At 43.2% G+C, this 19630-nt stretch overlaps 2 protein-coding genes across 3 annotated transcripts in view; one reads left to right on the forward strand and one right to left on the reverse strand.

The window, feature by feature from the left end:
- NFXL1 (nuclear transcription factor, X-box binding like 1) overlaps window positions 1-19630 on the forward strand; it is a 1793512-nt gene that overhangs the window by 1645226 nt on the left and 128656 nt on the right. The window lies entirely within an intron of this gene.
- The window catches only part of LOC122794208 (pleiotropic regulator 1-like), a gene marked incomplete at its 5' end in the record, with an annotated part of 228274 nt that overhangs the window by 90223 nt on the left and 118421 nt on the right, over window positions 1-19630 (reverse strand). Inside the window, 1 exon segment of the mRNA XM_044062426.1 lies at window positions 12809-12917. Coding sequence (XP_043918361.1) covers window positions 12809-12917 — 109 coding nt within the window.

A 19630-nucleotide genomic window follows, 5' to 3' on the forward strand; every position in this document is an offset into this window, starting at 1 on the left:
ACTGCAAACTAGGAGCCATAGTAGAGTCCCCAAATGATGTGGACATCCTACAGACAGCCTCACTGAGACAGATGCCTGGAGTCAGAGCCATGGCCTCAAGCTCAATAACAAAAAGTGCATTGTCATCCCCTTTGATAAAAACTCTGTACCCATGAACTACCACATAGCCGGCAGTCTACTTAATGCCGAATGTGTGATAAAAGACCTTGGGACCCAGGTGGACAGTTGTCTCTCCTTTGATAATCACATCGCCACAGTAGTCAGGAAATCCTTCTATGTGGCACACCTCATCAAAAAAGGGTTTTCATCCAAGAAAAAAAAAGAGGTCATTGTTGCCCTCTACTCGACACTCATTAGACCTATTAGAATGTACCTCACAAGACATCTGCAGCAGCTGGAAAGGCCACAGAAGTACCTCACAAAGAGGATTACTGGCTTCAAGCAGATGCCCTACACTGATGGTCTTAAAAAACTCCAGCTTTACTCCATAGCATATCATCTACTCAGAGATGATCTCTGCCCAACATATAAAGCTATGTCAAACCCAGAGCTAGTGGACATGCTACACCTAAAGAAATCCCAATCTCTCCAAGCTACATGCTCTAGGGACCTAAACCTTGTCACCACAATAAACAGGACATGCTGGAGGGATAGATTCCTGTCTCAGAGACTTTTCATACTCTGGAACAAGCTACCCATTTATGTCAAGCAAAGTTCCTCATTAGCACTCTTCAAGAAAAATATTGATGAGTGGATGGGAAATAGGAAATACACCCTGGGGATTACTTCTGTGGCTCTGCTCGACAAGGGCACAGGAAAATAACTTTCTTGGTTGGCGTAAGCCAGGGAACCTTATTGGCTAGGCTTACTTAGGCCCTTGGGCCAATAGCCTAGTACCTACCTATGAAGCTATGAACCTTTACTCCTCCCTCCAGCTAATGTACCACTAACTGAAGATAGGTAACTGGAGTGCAATAATTGCTTTATCACTCTGCGTTACAAGGCTGTTATACAGAGAATAGTTTTTCAACTGCATTTTATTGAACAGCCGGTTAAGTTGCCCTATGACCCCTCTGAAGACATTTTTAGCAGTTCTGTAAACTTAAAATGCACAGTGGCGGTAAAGTATTCACTAAGTACTGGCTACTAGTAGTCTGTTAGCTTGTTGCATCTGTGATGACTGCAGTAATCTTTTGGTCATCAGTGTGGGCTCTGATCATACCAACCTGTTAACTTTATTCTGTAAAAAATTTAAATCTACATTCAGTTCAGAATATGAAGCAGCAGTAAGGAAAAGTACAGTTGTGCACACTTACCATAAATGTAGATGTTAGAGTGTATTCACTGTTGCAGTCATCACATTTGGGTTATCTGCTTGCAGTAGCCCTCAGTTAGCCTGATTATCAAAGTCTTGGGTCCTGCGTCGGTTGCCGTCTCATCTTCCATGACGTCAAGTAGTCAGGGGTATAAAGCATGCAGCCGACGCCATTACATCAGTTTTTCTTGCCCCAGATATCAGGTGCCCCCATAATGGGAAGCAGTTATATATACAAGGTTACATCTCTAACAAAAAAGCAAATACACCAAAAAGCTTTAAGCATAGTAAACAAGAATAGAGGTATAGCCAATAGAAGTCAGGGAGCTGGAGGGAGGGAAACTAGGACTGCAACAGTGAATACACTCGCACATCTACATTTATGGTAAGTGTACACAACTTTACTATGTTCTTTGCGTTTCACTGTTGCAGTCATCACATTTGAGTAGATTACCAAAGCTAAGGATGGGAGGAGGAAATTAGACAGCATTAGGGCCAGCTATAAGACCCTGCAAGACTGCAGTGGCAAAGCCAGCTCTGGATTTAGAGAAAATAGGCAAATGGTACTGCTTGGTGAAGGTATGTACAGAACTCCAGGTAGCAGCTTCTAGGATGTCCCTGGTAGGGACACCTCTGAGAAAGGCTGTAGAGGTAGATGCAGCCCTGGTTGAATGTGGTCTTATCTCCTGTGGGGTAGAGGTTTTCCATGGTGATTATAGCAGAAATGAATGCAATGGCTTATCCATTTAGAAATGGTTTGCTTTGAAATGGCCTTCCCCTCTGCCCCTGCAGCAAATGCAACCAGCAACTGTTCTGATTTACTGAGAGGTTTAGTCCTGTCCAAGTAAAATCTAAGTTGTCTGTGCACATCTAAGGAGTGCGGTATTCCTTCTGCTTTGTTGTGTGAATTAGAAAAGAAGGTTGGCAAATGAATGGACTGATTAAAGGCCACAGTGGATACCACCTTAGGCATGAAGGAGGGATTGGTCCTGAGGGACACCCTGTCCGCATGAAAGATAATGAAAGGCTCCACTGCCATGAGGGCCTGTAATTCAGGCACCCTTCTTGCTGAAGTGATGGCTAAAAGGAAGCCTGCTTTCCAAGAAAGGAATTTCAACTCTGCATTTGCAGCTGGCTCAAAAGGAGGTAGAGTGAGTTTTTCCAATATAAAGATAAGGTCCCAGGCTGGAGTAGGGGCTCTCCTGGGTGGTCTTAAGTTTCTGGCCCCTCTGAGAAACTGCTTCAGCAGTGGATGAGAGAAGAGAGGTGGTTCTGTGGTGTATTTAGCTGAAATGCTGAGGCATGAATTTTGATGGAGGAAAAGGAAAGGCCCTTGTGAAGCATCTCAGTTAAGTATTGAAGAATCTGAGGTAAATTGGAAGCTGCTGTGCCCATTCCGAGTTTGGTTCCAGGAACAGAATCTTTTCCATTTTTCAGCATAGGATTTTCTAGTACTAAGCCTCCTTGCCTCCAGAATGACATCCAACACTTGCTTACTGAGGGATGGTAACAGAGAGAGAAGTTAATTAGCCAGGCTGCCAGGTTCAGGGTTTTAAGCTGTGGGTGCAGAATCTGGCCCTAATGCTGGGACAGCAGGGCAGGGGTCTGAGGCAGGTGCCATGGTGCCAGCAGTAACACGCTGCACAAAAGGGGGTACCAGTGTTGGTGTGGCCAGTCTGATGCAATCAGTATCATCCTTGATTTGTCCTGTTTGATCTTTAGTAGTACCTTAGAGAGGAGAGGCAGAGGGGAACATGCATAAACTGATAGATTTTTCCAGGTGAAGGATAGGGCATCCACTTTCCAAGATTGTTTGTGGGGAGTCCTTGTGCAGAATTTGTCCAATTGGTAGTTCTGGGGGGAGGCAAACAGGTCCATCTCTGGGCTCCTCCATTTGTTTCTCAACATGTTGAATATCTTTGGTTCCAGTTTCCACTCGTGTGGGTCCATGAGATTTCTGCTTAGTTCGGCTGCCAGTGTATTTAGCTTTCCTGGCAGGAATTGAGCCTGTAGGTGCACTTGGTAGCTCAAGGCTGTGTTCCATAGAGCCATGGCTAATCTGCAGAGTGGGTTCCTCCCTGCTTGTTTATGTACCACATAACAGTGGTGCTGTCCGTCTTTATCATTAATTGTCCTGGAAGAATGTGGTCCTTGAAGGCTGTCAGAGCATTCTGTACAGCTAACATTTCTTTTTGATTGATATGCAGGTGCATTCGACTTGGGTTCCATTTGCCCTGAATGCACTTCCCTGCCAAGTCAGCCCCCCATGCACAGTCTGATGGGTCTGTTGTTAGGGTTTGGGCGGCAGGGGGTAGAGTGAATGGCAGTCCCTTGTTTTGGTGGCAGGCCTCTGCCCACCAAAGGAACTCTATCTGTAGACAAGGTATGATAAGAATCATTGCTTCTAGATCCTGAGAATGTTGACACCATAGGCTTTTTAGATACCATTGTAGTTTCTTCATATGCAGTCTTGCATATGGAATTAGGAGAATGCAGGAGGCCATGAACCCCAGGGCTTGCAGTATTTTCCTTGCAGATAGCTGGGTCGTTGTGGCCAGTAGTTTGAAGTAGGCTGTCAAATGAAATTGTTTCTCTGGCGTGAGAAAAGCCATCTGGGAAGTTGTGTTCAAGCTTGCTCCCAGGAATACAATTTGTTGGCAGAGTACAAAATGTGATTTCTTTTTGTTTATGGTGTACCCCAGAGAAGTTAGCAATTTCTGTACAAATGCCAGATGATTCAATGTCCTGGCTTTCTGCCTGAATTAGACAATTGTCCAGGTATAGGTATATTTGAATATTACTTTGCCTGCAAAATGCAATGACTGGAGCTATGCACTTTGTGAATACCCTGGGCGCAGTAGATAAGCCAAAGGGCAGTGCAGAGAACTGATAGTGCATGTAGCCTGCTCTGAAGCGTAGGTATCTTCTGCAAGATTCCCTTATTGGGATGTGCAGGTAGGCATCCTTTAAATCCAGTGTTGTCAACCAGGCATCCTTGTCTAGCACAGGAAGCAGCTGGTGAAGAGTTAGCATCTTGAATTTTGGGATCACCAAAAACGTGTTTAGGATAGAGAGGTCCAGGATAGGACACCAGGAGATGTCTTTTCTGGGCACCAGGAAAAGTCTTGAGTAGAAACCTTGCCCCCCTTCCTCTTCTGGGACAGGCTGAATAGCCCTGATACTTAAGAGAGAGAGAACTTGCTTTTGAGCCTCTGCCCACTGATTTGGGGGTAGATCTGGCCAACAGTTTGGGGTTGGTAAGGAGTGGAATTGGAATCTGTATCCTTGGGAAACTATATTTACAACCCATTTGTCCTGGGTAATGAGTTCTCAATTTTTTACCTGCAGGGCAATCTTTCCCCCTAAAGGAGCAGTCAGTTGTACAGGGCTTTGAAGTTTTAAAGTTAAGTCATTGAGACAGTTTACCATAGGGGGGAGTCTTACTACTCCCTGCTTTGGGAGTGGGAGCCCCCCCACTGCTTAGTCCTGTGAGTACCTTAGGACTGAAGCCTGGGTGTTCTGCTGGTTCTGGGTTTGGACTGAAGGCCTGGAAGAGGCAGGAAAGGACCAATTCTTAGAGGGCAAATGCCTACTAAATCTGGGAGGCTGCACCTGCAGGAAATCTTTAACACTTTGCATAGATTTTGCTTTTTCCTCCATCTTTTTAAGTACTACTTCTGCTTTGTTGCCAAAGAGGTGGTCTTGGTTTAAGGGAGCATCCAGCAATTTAGCTTTAACATGATCTGGCAAAGATTGCTCCTTAAGCCAAGCATGCCTTCTAAGTACAGACCCAGTGACATCAGCCCTGCAAGATGCCTCTAATGAATCAAAACCACATTGCAAAGTATGTTTTCCAACTTGTTAAGCAGAATGCATTAAACCCTGTAAATCTTTATTTTCAGCACATTCAGGAATCAACATCATTTTCTGTTTAAGAAATCCAATAATATGCTGCTGATACTTTAACATATGAAACTGGCAGTTTAAGGCCATAATGGCCAAGGTTGCAGAAGTGTATACCTTCTTACCCCATCTATTCAGCGCCCTGGAATCTCTATCAGAGGGGGTAGGAATTTTGGCAGTAGTAGCCTTAATGCCCTTGGGTTCCTGTGAAATGGTCTCAGGATCCGCAGTAGGATTTTTAAAGATGAACTTGTGAGAGTCAGGAACCCTGTAAAATCTATCAGGTTTTCTGGGAGCAGGAGGTAAAGAGTCAGGGGCCAAGCTAGATTCTGAGAAGGCATCATCAACAATGTCCAGTACAGGGGGGATAGCTAAAGGCCTGTGTTGGGGTAGGAGTAAGAAATCCCTAAGCCTCTTTTTAGAGTCAGAGAAATCCTAGCTTTCCCAGTGAAAATGCTCCCCCAAGAGTATGCAAGGTTTCACCAAAAGAGAAATCCTCTGGAGGGGAAGCAGAGGGAATGGAGTCCTCTGCATCAGAATCCTCATAGGTAGATAAGGGTAAATCCTGGTCATCAGAGGAAACAGAAATTTCAGAGTCCTGATCAGAAGAATCATAAGGAAACTCAGTCCTAGGTCTCTTAGAGGGGGAAGGGTGGCTTCCCCTGATTAGAGTAATAAGGTCTTCAGCTATTCTTATCATATGTTTTTTTAGGCATAGAGGCCTGACCATGCGGTCTGGCCATTGGTTTTCTAGGAATGGATCGAGTTTTAGGCCTTGAAGAAGAAAATGGCGTTGGTTTAATATGCAGGTCAGTAGGCCTGAATACACCCTCAGAAGCTGGTGCCTGCACAGCAGCTCCGGACCCATCCAAGGTAGATATATCTGCAGGTTCCACAGTTGAAGAAGCATCTCATGGCATACCGGACTCCAAGTGGGTTTCAGTAGAGGCCTGCAAATCTGAAGTAGCTGGTATCGGGCTGCCAAAGTGCCTCACTGAGTACCGGCGAACTGGCGACTAGCTTAGGAGAAGCGTCGTCAACAGCTTTGGACCTATGCAGTCTGTTTCTATCTTTATCTTTACATTTTTTCAGAATGTCGGTAGTTGGGTGGCTTACCGAAGCCATTTCTGGATAATTCAACCAAGTACCAAAATATTTAGAAACTTAAATAAACAGACGACGAATAGTTTGTTGTTTAAATAAGGCACAAAAACAACAGCGAGGTACGTCGTGGTCTGGGCCTAAGCAAGGAATGCAGTATGAATGAAAATCTTTATGAGGTATTTGCTTTCCACAAAAAATACAATTATTAATTTTTACTGACATCGGTTTAGAGCAAGAAAAAGTTTCCCCAACAGGGTACTTAGCTTAGTTGAAGATTTCGGTTCTGAAACTCAAAAACGAAAATTTCAGGAGTCAGCCGACAGGCACTTGTGAACTGCTTCTGCTTCGGGCACCGCACGGCAAGAAAGACTGATGTAATGGCGTCGGCTGCATGCTTTATACCCCTGACTAGCTGACGTCATGGAAGATGAGACCGCAACCGACGTAGGACCCAAGACTTTGATAATCAGGCAGACTGAGGGCTACTGCAAGCAGATAACCCAAATGTGATGACTGCAACAGTGAAACATGAAGAACATCTGATGTCCCCTTAGGCATCTTCAGCTGTGCCTTCTTGCTTCTGTTTTTCTTGTACTCTCTCGTCTGTCTCTCTCTCAGGAAGACTGAATTAAAGGTAGCAAGTCATGGCTGCCTTATGTGCTTCTCCTATCACTGTTACCTGCTGCAATCTTAACTGGGCAGCTTTCGATGGCTAAAGAATCTGTAAAATCTACCCTAAACTCAGTAATATAGCTGGGAGGGCATTAGTATTTAAAGGTTTAGCCAGATGTGTTCTACATTGCCCATTAGTACTCCCCACAGGCAAAGCTAGGAGGCTTTGTAGCATGGATGGCATACAGGGATAAGCCAGAGTACTGCCCAAGACCCCAAAGTTCAATGAGCTCTCACATGCTTGACGGCACTGGCATGGAGAAGAGGAGGCAAGGGCACAGCTGGCAGTCATTACAATCAAGACACCAAAGGTGGCAGCCTTCACAGAGAGTGTGCAGATGCATTGTGGGTCAACCACTGATGTGGTTTCCTCAGCCTTACCACTCAAGAGGTAAGGTTAGGCCATTCAAAATGCTCTCATTTTTGGAATGCCAACAAGAGCACAAAGTACCCCTTTTGCTGCCTGAATGATGGCCTCCACCTCCACAACACAGACAGCTCTCATCTTGTCTCTAGGTGAAATTCCACAGTTTGTTCGAGGGGAGGCTTGACTGCTGACCAGCACAAGGGCAATAATAACCAAGGGAAAAAAATAGCCAGGTGGCTTTCTGAGCATCATATGTGGCTCTGCAAAACAGTTTAAAGATCCCAAATAGCTGAGCTGGGAGGAATATAGTTAAATGTGCTTCTGAATCCACAAACCAACTAGCAGACTTCCTTTCTGTAAGGTTACTTCCTACATGTGCACAGTCTTCTACAAAGAATCAGTTTTCCAACATCAAAGACCAGTGTACAGGGGAGGTCACTGAAACTACGCAACAATTTTGATCACAAGTTCAATGCTGCAGTATAAGGTTCAAATAAGTTAGGTGCAAATAGGTTTATAGGTTGGTACTAGGCTATCAGCCCTAGGGCCTATACAAGCCTAGCCATAACAATTCCCTGGCTATTTCTTCCCACACCATTTACTTCCCTGGACCCCTGTCTAGCAGGGCGACTGACGTGATCCCCGGGGTGAATTTCCTTTCACCCATCCAATCGTTAAGGTTTCTTTTGAAGAGGGCCAAAGAGGCACTCTGCTTGACATGTATGGGCAGTCTATTCCAGAGTCTGGGGAGTCTCTGGGTCAGGAACCTATCCCTCCAGCATGTTTTGTTTATTGTGATGACAAGGTTTAGATCTCTGGAGCGTGTGGCTCTGAGGGATTGCGATTTCTTTAAGTGTAGCATGTCCAACAGCTCTGGGTTTGACATGGCCTTGTATGTTAAGCAGAGATCGCCTCTGAGTAGACGATATGCGACAGAGTATAGCTGGAGTTTTTTAAGGTGGTTAGCATAGGGCATCTGCTTTAGGCCTGTGATTCTTTTAGTGAGGTATTTCTGCGGCCTTTCCAGTTGTTGCAGATGTCTTGAGGGGTACATACCAAATGGGGCGTTGTATTCTATAATGGGTCTAATGAGGGATGAGTACAGTGGGACAATGACTTCCTTTTTTCTGGATGAAAAGCCCTCAGTGATGAGGTGTGCCACATAGAAGGATTTCCTGACTGTTGTGGCAATGTGGTTATCAAAGGTGAGACCACTGTCCACCTGTGTCCCTAAGTCTCTTATCACACTTTCGGTGTTTAGTGTACTGCCACCTATGTGGTAATTCATGGGTACATGTTTTTTCCCAAAGGGGATAACTATACATTTCTTGGCATTGAGCTTGAGCCCATGGCTCTGGTACCAAGCATCTGTTTCTGTAAGGCCCTTTTGTAGAGTATCCACATCATTTGGGGATTCAATAATGGCTCCCAGTTTGCAGTCATCTGAGAACTTTGTTAGCCAGAGTCCCTTAGTGTTGGCCTGTACTTCAGAGAAGTAGATGTCAAACAAGAGCGGTCCCAGGATTGAACCCTGAGGTACTCCACTTGTCACATGTCTGGAGCTGGATTTGGAGTCGGCTACTTTTACAGTCTGGGTTCTGTCAGTAAGCCAGTTGGCAACCCATTGGGTGATACAGGGATTAATGCCCAGCTTAGTAAGTTTATCTATGATTCCAGAGTGGGGGATGGTGTCAAAGGCCTTGTCGAGGTCTAGATAGGCTGTGTGGACTACCTTACCCTTGTCCATGGCTCTGGAGTCTGATTCGAAGAAGTCAATCAGGTTCAGGAGACAAGATCAGCCCTTCATGAGCCCAAATTGGGTGGGGTCCAGTGTTTGAAGGTTGCCAATGTCTTTGTTTATACGTTCCATGATAATATGCTCCATGGCCTTGCAGAAAAGGCTCGTCAGACTGATGGGACGGTAGTTTCCGGGATTCAAGGTGGATCCCCCCTTGTGGAGTGGGATAACTGTAGCTCTGCGTCACTCAGTGGACACGAAACCTGAGGTGAGGCTATGATTAAACATGACACTTCGGTGAGGTCCCAGTTCATGTAGTACACAGCCCGGGACGTCATCTGGTCCCATGGATGCTGTATTCTTAGCTTTGGAGAGTGCGTTTTTTTACCTGTGTGGCTGTTAATACCGGAATTTGGCAATCTTCTGGTATTGAGATGGGCCATTTAGGGGGTGAAGTTGGCACTGAATCGATCAGCCAGGATATTGGCAATATCCTTGGGATCAGTATATTTAATGCCATTCTGTTTTAGCTCAGAACAGATCTGAGCATTGCCATTTAGATTGTTGACATAGTTATAGAATGCCTTGTGGTTGTCTTTGGAATCTTTGGCAATTTTATTTTCGTAACTAGCTTTGGAGGATTTTATGAGGACTTTTGTTGTAAAGTTTGTTTATGGCAGGGGACCACCAGATTGACTTCCTTTTTTGGGGGAGAGCATCTTGGTTGTATTTGAGATGGCACGATTCATGCATGAGTGGATGTGCTCGTACAGTGCCTTAGTGTAGGATTCAGCAGTCGAACTTTCAGTTCCTGTCTGCATGGGTGTCATGAAGTTTGTCACTTCTGACTTGAGTAGCATGAAATTGGCTTTGGAGAAGTTTTTTATGGAGGTTTCCTTACTGGGGGGGTGGGGGTGGGATGTGGATGTTAAGGGTGATTAGCTTATGGTCAGACCTGACTAACGAGGGGGTGACCATAGGTGTGGAGCATCGATTTTCCATGTTGGTAATGACCAGGTGTAGGATACTGGAGCCCCTGGTGGGACCATGGATTAGTTGATCTAGGGCATTGGAATTTATGAATTCCAAGAACCGTTGGGCAAAGATGTTGGTACATGAGTAGTTTTCCCAGTTAATGGCAGGGTAGTTAAAATCACCCAGTATTAGGGTGTTTGGTTCTATCTTAATATTTTCCAGTATGGTTAGAAAGGTGTAGTGAGAATCTTGAGGCATGGTGGGGGATCTGTAGCAAGCTATAACTTGGATTGCAGTCTTACCTAGTGTTAGTTGCACCTGGAGAATTTCAGACGCATTGTGTTGGGCAACTAGCCTGGTGGTGTGAATATCCTTGGTGAATATGGACACTCCTCCACCTTTAGTGTTTTGGTCCTGGTTTGGTGGCCGAAAAGTGTGGTAAGAGTTGTAACCTTGATTTGTATCCAGCACTGTCCCAAAATAAAGGGGAGCACCATGACGCATCTGTAACCTCATTCACTGGCATTCAGCAAAACTATAACCTATTGGGTGACAAGACTCCTCCTTCACTAAATATATAGTGGGATTCTACCTACTGTCACATCTGGACTTCAATAGCGTGAAGCATGGGTAAAGGGAATGCCAAACCAGACAGAAGGCCTGGACACAGCACTGCTAAAGGTTTCATAAAGACCGAGTTAACCAGACCATCAAGATTACAAGCTCTTCAACAGCATCATCTTCTCCTCAGTTTCAACAAGGCTACATGACTACAAGACTTGTGCTGCGCCAGCTGCATCAAGTACTGTGTTCTGTAGCAAGGGCAGAGAGCTAGTTTGCGGTCCTAAGCTCACTGTGGTCAACATGTGTGTGTGTGTGTGTGTGTGTGTGTGTGTGTGTGTGTGTGTGTGTGTGTGTGTGTGTGTGTGTGTGTGTGTGTCTGTATTCAGTTAGTTTTCATTCTCGAGAACATTTTGCCAAGAGGCTGGTCACTAGTGGAGTTCCCCTGGGTTCAATACTGGGCCTACTCCTTTTTGGCATCTATTTCTCTGAAATGGCAGCAAATGCTGAAGGTTTAAAGCGGACTAAGTTTACAGATGATTGCAAGTGGGGGTATCATCAACTCCCCTGCAGACACTATAATTGTTCAAGAAAGTCTATCTCTGACTAACAAATGGTGACAAACCCATGGTCTTAAACTGAATGCTAAGAAATGCATAATTGCACCCTTTGGGAAGTCAACCATCCCATCTAATTACCATGCCGATAATATGCCTCTAAGATTCGACCCACTGGTCAGAGATTTGGTTATGCAGGTTGACAGTAGCCTTAACTTCAACCGCAATGTGGCTACTGTGGTGAGGAAATCCTTTTATACTGCCCAATTTATAAATAAGGGCATGGCATCTAGGTCCAAAGAGGTCATTATTCAACTGTACTCCACCCTTATCAGAACAACCACAAAGTACAATGCTCCCTTTGGTATGTACCCAACCAGACATATGCAGCAACTGGAGTGATCTCAGAGGTTCCTTACAAAAAGGACACAAGGGTAACAAACCTACTTTATGCAGATCACCATAAAGCCTTTTCCCTCTGCTCAGTCTCCTATAAATTGCTGAGGGGTGATCTATGCCTGGGTTACAAGGCATCCGCAAACCCCACACTTACGAATTGCCTACATATTCATAAGTCAGAATGTACCAGAAATACAAGGTCTAGGGACCTGAATTTTGTTTTTGACTTAAACAGAATATGCTGGAGAGAGAGATGTGTATCCCCGAAACTGCCCCTGCTATGGAACAGGCTTACCATTCACATGAAGCTGAGTTTATCTGATACCCAGTTTAAGAGCAACATAAACCACTGGAAGTAAAATAGGAAATTTACACAGGACCTTGCAACCATGTCCCTTATCGATAGAGGCAGCTTACAAATGCCTGGCTCTCAATGTCCTATCTGGATAAGAATGCCCCCCTGTGTTGTTAAATTCATAGATTATTTCTAGGCTATGTGGACCACTTGTATAACAGTACTGGTACCCTGGCCAGTATGTCTGCAGTAGAAACATATGTCTGATATTTTTCTTTTGATAGCTTTTACCATAAGCATTGTCATTTTATTTCAAACTTACGAGCTTTAAGACAAGTTTGATTGTGTCTTTCGGCTTTTCCCAGTTAGGGGTCGCCACAGCAGAACTCCAGTCCGCTAATGATTGGCAGTAGAGTTTTACATGCTGGCTTGCTGGGCCTAATGCACAACCTTCAATGAAGGAACGCCCGTTCACGCATGTCGCCACACAGAAGACGCTCTAACTGAGAATCGAATGGGCAACGTCTAACTGTGAGGCGACAACGCTACCGCAGCACCACCACCGCAGTATGAGCTTTAAGACAAGAAGGGAGTAAATAACCTCTACAAACTGATCATCCAAGTCTACACTTCAAGTTCTCTCTCTCTCTATCTTCTCATCTGCTGTCATCTAATAAACTGATGCATCCTTTCAGTATCTCTAGAAAAGTCTAGAAAATCTGGATCGCCACAAACTGATACATACATATTTAATGTGTTTACATTTTTGTTTTTGAAGTTGACTAAGATTTAGCATCAGCCACCCATACAGTTCCATGAAATATAAAAATCTTCTGCAACCCTCCCCTTCTCATGCACTTCAGCATTCCACATACAATGGTCACCTGTATTAAAACCTTCAGAAGCAAACTTAGGTACTTACTGTGTTGGATGGAGAACAAGAGATCGAACTGACTTCTTGTGATTTGTTAGAGTTGCTCTGGTTTTTCCACCTACCAAGTCCCACAGACGGATTGTAGAATCGTGGCTTCCTACAAGCAGTAATAAGTGATTTTAAGATGGCACTGTCAAAAACATATACAAATATCAACTAGAAAGTGACGTCACTACAAAAGAAATTCACAGGTCTAAAATATACACAATTGTGGCAACCGGCACAGTTCACTTGAGCATTATAGCAACAGCAAACTGGCATTTCTAATCATCCAACCAAAGTAAAGAAAACAAAAAAAAAAAAAAGTAATACTTATATGCTGTTTTTATAAATGCTACTGATTATGCACTATAAAAATATCAAATTAAATTTAAGTTAGCTTAAAAGACAGCTTTGACCCAAGAAAACCAGGAGACAAGCTAATTTACTTACCTTATCTTTTACATTTTTGTCCAGGACATCCATTATCATACCTTGTATCTATCTGACATATTCTCCTTGACATGAAATGATATGCATTTGGCAGTTTTTTGCCCCAAAATAGTGTCACTTGTGGATCCCCTTCATTTGATCGAAATCCCAGAACATCGAAGACCAGAGGATAGAAGTTCTGAAATATCAAACGTGAATAGAGATCTCCATACAGTGCGGAACGGGATCTCTACCATTCTCTTCACTGTAGTGCAATCTCAAAGTTGGTATATTTAAGTAGTGGGAATTGTTGGGGGCACAGCCCCCAATGCAAAAACGTGAAACCGGAAGTTTTCACATTTTGCATTTTTTTTTGGTAGGTTCGATATTCTGGAACTTCGATCTTCTGGTCTTCGATGATCAGTTTCGATGTTCAGGAATCTCGATCATATGAAGTAGACCCGTCACTTCCATAATACTTTCTTGCAAAAGCAGTACAGTATGTTTCTTTTGTTGCCACCGGAAGACCTGGAACCTCCTTTGAACACTAGGTGGCATCCACTGAGACTTGACTTGGTCAGAATTTCTGTACAGTTATTTAAAATTATTTTGCATCCTACAATACTTTTTCACATTTTTGGAACCAATTATTGGAATTTCAGTTGGATGCCAATTCAAACTCCTCTCTGAATACAGAAAGAATGGGTGGTATCATTAAGGGCATGGGTTTTTCCATGTCCATTAAGCCCAGATACCTATATTGTAATTCTAAGATTTCTTTCAACCCTTGGTTGAAATGCTCCCTTATTAAGGCTTAAGTCTCACCAAGAGACCTTCTGGTTGTAAGCCTGAAATGATGCCTTCCTAACTGCCTATGTTTTACTCCATTAGGGATGACGTGTGTGGGTGGAATAAGCCAAGTTCTCACCTTCAAGGTCCAAATCCAGCAAGTCCACCAATTCTTCCCTTTAGAAGAGGGGGCTTCCCAAAGACAGAAATCTGTGCAGGTTGAGTGTTAACACTTTGCCAGGCACTGTCAAACTCCTATGTACAAGTGCTCTAACAGAATGCCAATGATGGAATTAGCAAGGATACTGATGCCCGAGAACTGGGCTTCAGGCCTAACATTTCAAAGTGAGACAAGTTTACACCACTCAAGGCTAGAAAACCCTCTCAAAAAGACCTTTTGAAATGTCTTCAAAACAGTTGGAATATCCAATTACACGGTCAATTCTGGAGAAGGATGGATGTCCTTTATAGGTACCTTGAAACTGGTGTCTGGCCCAGTCATTACAAAACCTCCATCTGTGACCTCCAAAGCAACCGTGGCTGAAGTTAACATCAAAAATGTTCGACTCTGGATAGGTCATGACAAATAAGAGATTCCATTTTTTAAGCAGATAATGAGCTGCAAAATATGAGGCTCATCCTCACAAGAACTGAATCTGCCCCCATCATTTCTGCACTGACTTTTTAAAAGACTTTTTTTTAAGGCCATTCAATGACTTTTCAGTGTTGCACATTGTTGGAAAACGATTTCCCCTGTGTACACACACACACACACACACACACACACACACACACACACACGCACGCACGCACACACACACACGCACGCACACACACACACACACACACACACACACACGCACACACACTTATTTGAGCACTTTTCTGGGGATGTCATAAACCTCAGAAAATGTAGACAAGCAAGTTTTCAAAACTAACAATCACAGTCTACAACAACAACACTGGTAACAAAAGGCAACATCAAGTACATTAATGATAAGTCAAAAAAAGAAGTTCCCTAAATAGATACTTAGCTTCATCTAGTAGATGTCTGACAGGGACCCAAATGGACACTGGACTGATAACACAGCACTTCTTTGGGGCAAAAAGCTCTGAGTAATGGCATACATGTCTTCTCCTTGTATGATGTACGTTAGCCTGATGTCAGCTCACAAGGGTCATCTACAAACATCTCTGAAGTTGGACTGGAAGGTTAGATGTCTGCCTTCAGTAAATCCCAAGGATACATACACTACTTTAGTACTGTTCCTTACAATGAGCATCTAGAAGTTCTCTGGGTAATATCACAGTTACTATGACAAAAGAAGCAGTAAAATAATTTCAGAGTTGTACTGATACTAAGAAATAAACTCACTGAAAGAATTTACAGCAAAGGGCTGACCTGAGTGAAAGGTGTTGGTAAGGAAAGAGATTCAGTCATTTTTCTTCCAAGGAAGGAACAAGTTATGCCCAAGGCTTAATACTCAAATCTGTCAAAATACTAGTTCCCAGAAAAGAAGACAGACATTTGAAGGGAATCATGAATTACACATAGGAATAGTAAAATGGAAAAAAAAGACAGCATTGGATATAATGCATGGATCATGAATGTCCATTCACAGATCAAGAAGTGCAAAGTTGAGTTACATGCTAGGTGTATCATAACACAAAGGAAGAGACACCAGCATACTCGCATGCTGCTTGTGCAAAACAGATTGTATAAACATGTTTCAGTTTTCAAAAAGTTATTACCTGATATGGCTCAATTGTTTTTCTAAGTTTTCTGAAATAATCAAACTGAGGATGCAACAAGTGCAAGTCTTACTAGTGCACAAGAGTATACATTCCCGAAACTGGGGATTGATGAAATCTTATCTAACAATGATCTACAGTACTTCTTTTCTTCTTTTTCTTTCAGCTGTTCCCATTAAGGGTCGCCACAGTCGATCATCTGTTCTTCCTGTCCTCTGCATCTTGCTCTGTCACACCAACCACCTGCATATCCTCTCTCACCACATCCATAAACCTTATCTTAGGCCTTCCTCTTTTCCTCTTACCTGGTAGCTCCTCTTACCTGGAAGCTCCATCTTTAGCATCATTTTCCCAATATACCCAGCATCCCTCCTCAACACATGTCCAAACCAACGTAATCGTGCCTCTCTGGCTTTGTCTCCAAACCGTCCAACCTGAGCTGACTCTCTAATCTACTCATTCCTAATCCTGTCCATCCTCGTCACACCCAGTGCAAATCTTAACATCTTTAATTCTGCCACGTCCAGCTCAGACTCCTGCCTTTTTGCCAGTGCTACAGTCTCCAACCCATATAACACAGCTGGTCTCGCTACCCTCTTGTAGACCTTCTCTTTCACTCTGACTAGTACCAGTGTGTCATAAATCACTCCTGACACTCTTCTCCACCCACACCATCCTGCCTGTACTCTCTTCTTCACCTCTCTTCCACACTCACCATTACTCTGAACTATTGATCCCAAGTATTTAAACTCATCGACCTTCACCACCTCTACTCCTTGCATCCTCACCATTCCTCTATCCTCCCTCTCATTCACACACATATATTCTGTCTTAGTCCTGCTGACCTTCATTTCTCTCCTCTCTAGAGCATATCTCCATCTCTCCAGGGTCTTCTCAACCTGGTCCCTACTCTCACTACAGATCACAATGTCATCTGCAAACATCATAGTCCACGAGGACTCCTGTCTGAGCTCGTCTGTCAACCTGTCCATCACCACTGCAGTAAGAAAGGGCTCAGAGCTCATCCTTGATGTAATCCCACCTCCACCTTAAACACATCCATCACTCCCACCGCAGACCTCACCCCTGTCAACACTACCCTCGTACATATCCTGTACCACTCTTACATACTTCTCTGACACTCCCGACTTCCTCATATAATACCACAACCCCTCTCTAAGCACCCTGTCATATGCTTTCTAAGTCTACAAAAACGCAATGCAACTCCTTCTGACCTTCTCTGTACTTCTCCATCAACTCTCAGAGCAAACATCGCATCTGTAGTGCTCTTTCCCGGCATGAAACCATACTGCTGATCACTAACCATCACGTCCCTTCTTAACCTATCTTCCACTACTCTTTCCCACAACTTCATGCTGTGACTGATCAATTTAATCCCTCTGTAGTTACTACAGCTCTGCACATCACCCTTATTCTTAAAAATCGATACCAAAACACTTTCTCCATTCCTCAGGCATTCTCTCACTTTCCAAAATGTCATTAAACAATCTGGTTAAAAACTCCACTGCAATTTCACCTAAACACCTCCATGCTTCCGCAGGTATGTCATCTGGACCAACAGCCTTTCCATTCTTCATCCTCTTCATAGCTATCCTTACTTCCTCCTTGCTAATTCATTGCACTTCATGAGTCACTATCCCCACATCATCCAAACTTCTCTCACTCTCATTCTCTTCATTCATCAACCCCTCAAAGTACTTTTTCCATCTGCTCAACACACTCTCCTCGCTTGTAAGTTTGTTTCCCTCATTATCCTTTATCACCTTTACCTGCTGCACATCTTTCCTAGCTCGGTCCCTCTGTCTAGCCAATCGGTATAGGTCCTTTTCTCCCTCCTTAGTGTCCAACCTTACATATGCCTTATCCTTAGCCTTCGCTACCTCTCTCTTTGCCATGCACCTCATCTCCTTATACTCCTGTCTACTTTCTTCATCTCTCTGACAATCCCACTTCTTCTCTGCCAACCTCTTTCTCTGTATACTCTCCTGTACTTCCTCATTCCACCACCATGTCTCCTTGTCATATTTAGTAATAGTTATATTTAGTAATATATTTTGCCATATTTAGTAATAGTCATATTTAGTAATATATTTTGTCATATTTAGTAATATATTTTGTCATATTTAGTAATAGTATATATCTATCTATATTTATTTTTTTTTCCAATACACAATAGAAGAAGAAATAACTAGCTAAAATGAATTAGAAAAGACAGATTTTTAAGAATGTGAATATTCCAGGACAATGAATAAAAGCATTTACCCCAGCATGGAGATCAGAGCTCTGCAATCATTTGGCTGAAACAGCAAATTACAGCTGAGGTAATCTGAGGATGGTAAGGGAAATTTGGGGTAAGGGGAGGAATCAGAGTCCTGAAATAGAAGGTTTGTAGCAGAGCTGGATCACAGTCCCATTTGTTGAATCCAACAAAAATAGACATCAGATCAGTCTATAGCAAGAAAGAATGACTGAGAACTGTAACATCAAAACAGAGAAGCTACCCTGGTTGTTTCCCCAGCAGACATTGTAGAGTGGCAATAACTATCCCAAAATGAAGGCAGACGTCCATATTAAACTGTCCAGATCAGAAGGACCACTGAAATAAGGAGTCAAAACTGAAAACTGCACTTACTAAAATGTCTTTTTGATTCTGTACAAGAACACATTGCTTGACTTAAACCCTTATGGCATACTTAGTATAATAGTATAACAGATTATTTTTTAAGACTCTCAGTTTCATTAATACATATTAAACTCAATGAATGTATATAACATGGGCATACTTCTCATCTAGAAAAAGCCAGATGTACTACATGGGTTTTACATTTTTATATACATCAATGTTTAGCCACAGAAAGTTTCATGCCATGTGATACTTCATCTAGAGGTGTCAATGAGAATTTAAGGAAACTAGTAACTCATTCACAAACTATGTTGTTTATGGAGTAGCCTAATGTTCCACTCCCACCCTAACAGATGACCAAAAAAATCACTGAGAAGTTGACTTCAGTGCCAGATGAGGGTGAGTCTCAGACCTATGTAACAATACTAATGAGAAAGAAGGGGTAGGAAAGTACAGTTGTACAAGTAAACTTACCATAACAGTAGATGTTCAAATGAGAACTGCAGCAGTAGCTTTATCTATACGGGTTATATCCTGCATAGCATAAAACAGTCGGACAGCTTCCAAAGCCTCTAACCACCTTCCACGCACCCAAACCATTAGCTTGAGTTGAGTGTACTAAAAGACAAGTTTGGGCACCAAGCCCTTCAGATCTTTCATGCCAACTGAGAGAGGGAGGTTGAGCCTGTTAGGGGTGGGAATGGGGTGGAGTGGAATTAAAATGTCCACATCCTGAAAAGAATGGTGATAGAGGAAGTGAGCTGCAACTGCAGCAGCGATCATTTGAACATCTACTGTTATGCTAAGTTTACTTACATAACTAACTATGTTCATCATATTGATTATTACTACAGAAACCTAAAGCTAAACAGGTAGATTACCACAGCTTAGAATAACCGGGAGGTAGAAAGGAAAGAGGAAGATGTCAGGAACGCCAGAAGAATGGACCTAGCAAAGCCTGACCAAGGCCTGAGAAAGGAATCTAGCTTATACTGCTTCAAAAATGTATGTACAGGGGATCATGTTGCTGCATGTAGAATACTTTTGGAGTCCAACATTTGCAAAAAGCTACAGATGAAGTCAAGGCCCTAGCAGAATGTGCTCTGACCCTATCTAGAATAGTTTTGTTATGGTAACTACAAAAAGGTAATAGCTTGAGACTACCACTTGGTAATGGTCTGTATTGATACAGGTTGCCCATTTTTCTTTCCTTC

The sequence above is a fragment of the Protopterus annectens genome, chromosome 2.part1 (genome assembly GCF_019279795.1).
Source record: "Protopterus annectens isolate FY-2018-M chromosome 2.part1, PAN1.0, whole genome shotgun sequence".
NCBI lineage: Eukaryota > Metazoa > Chordata > Ceratodontiformes > Protopteridae > Protopterus > Protopterus annectens.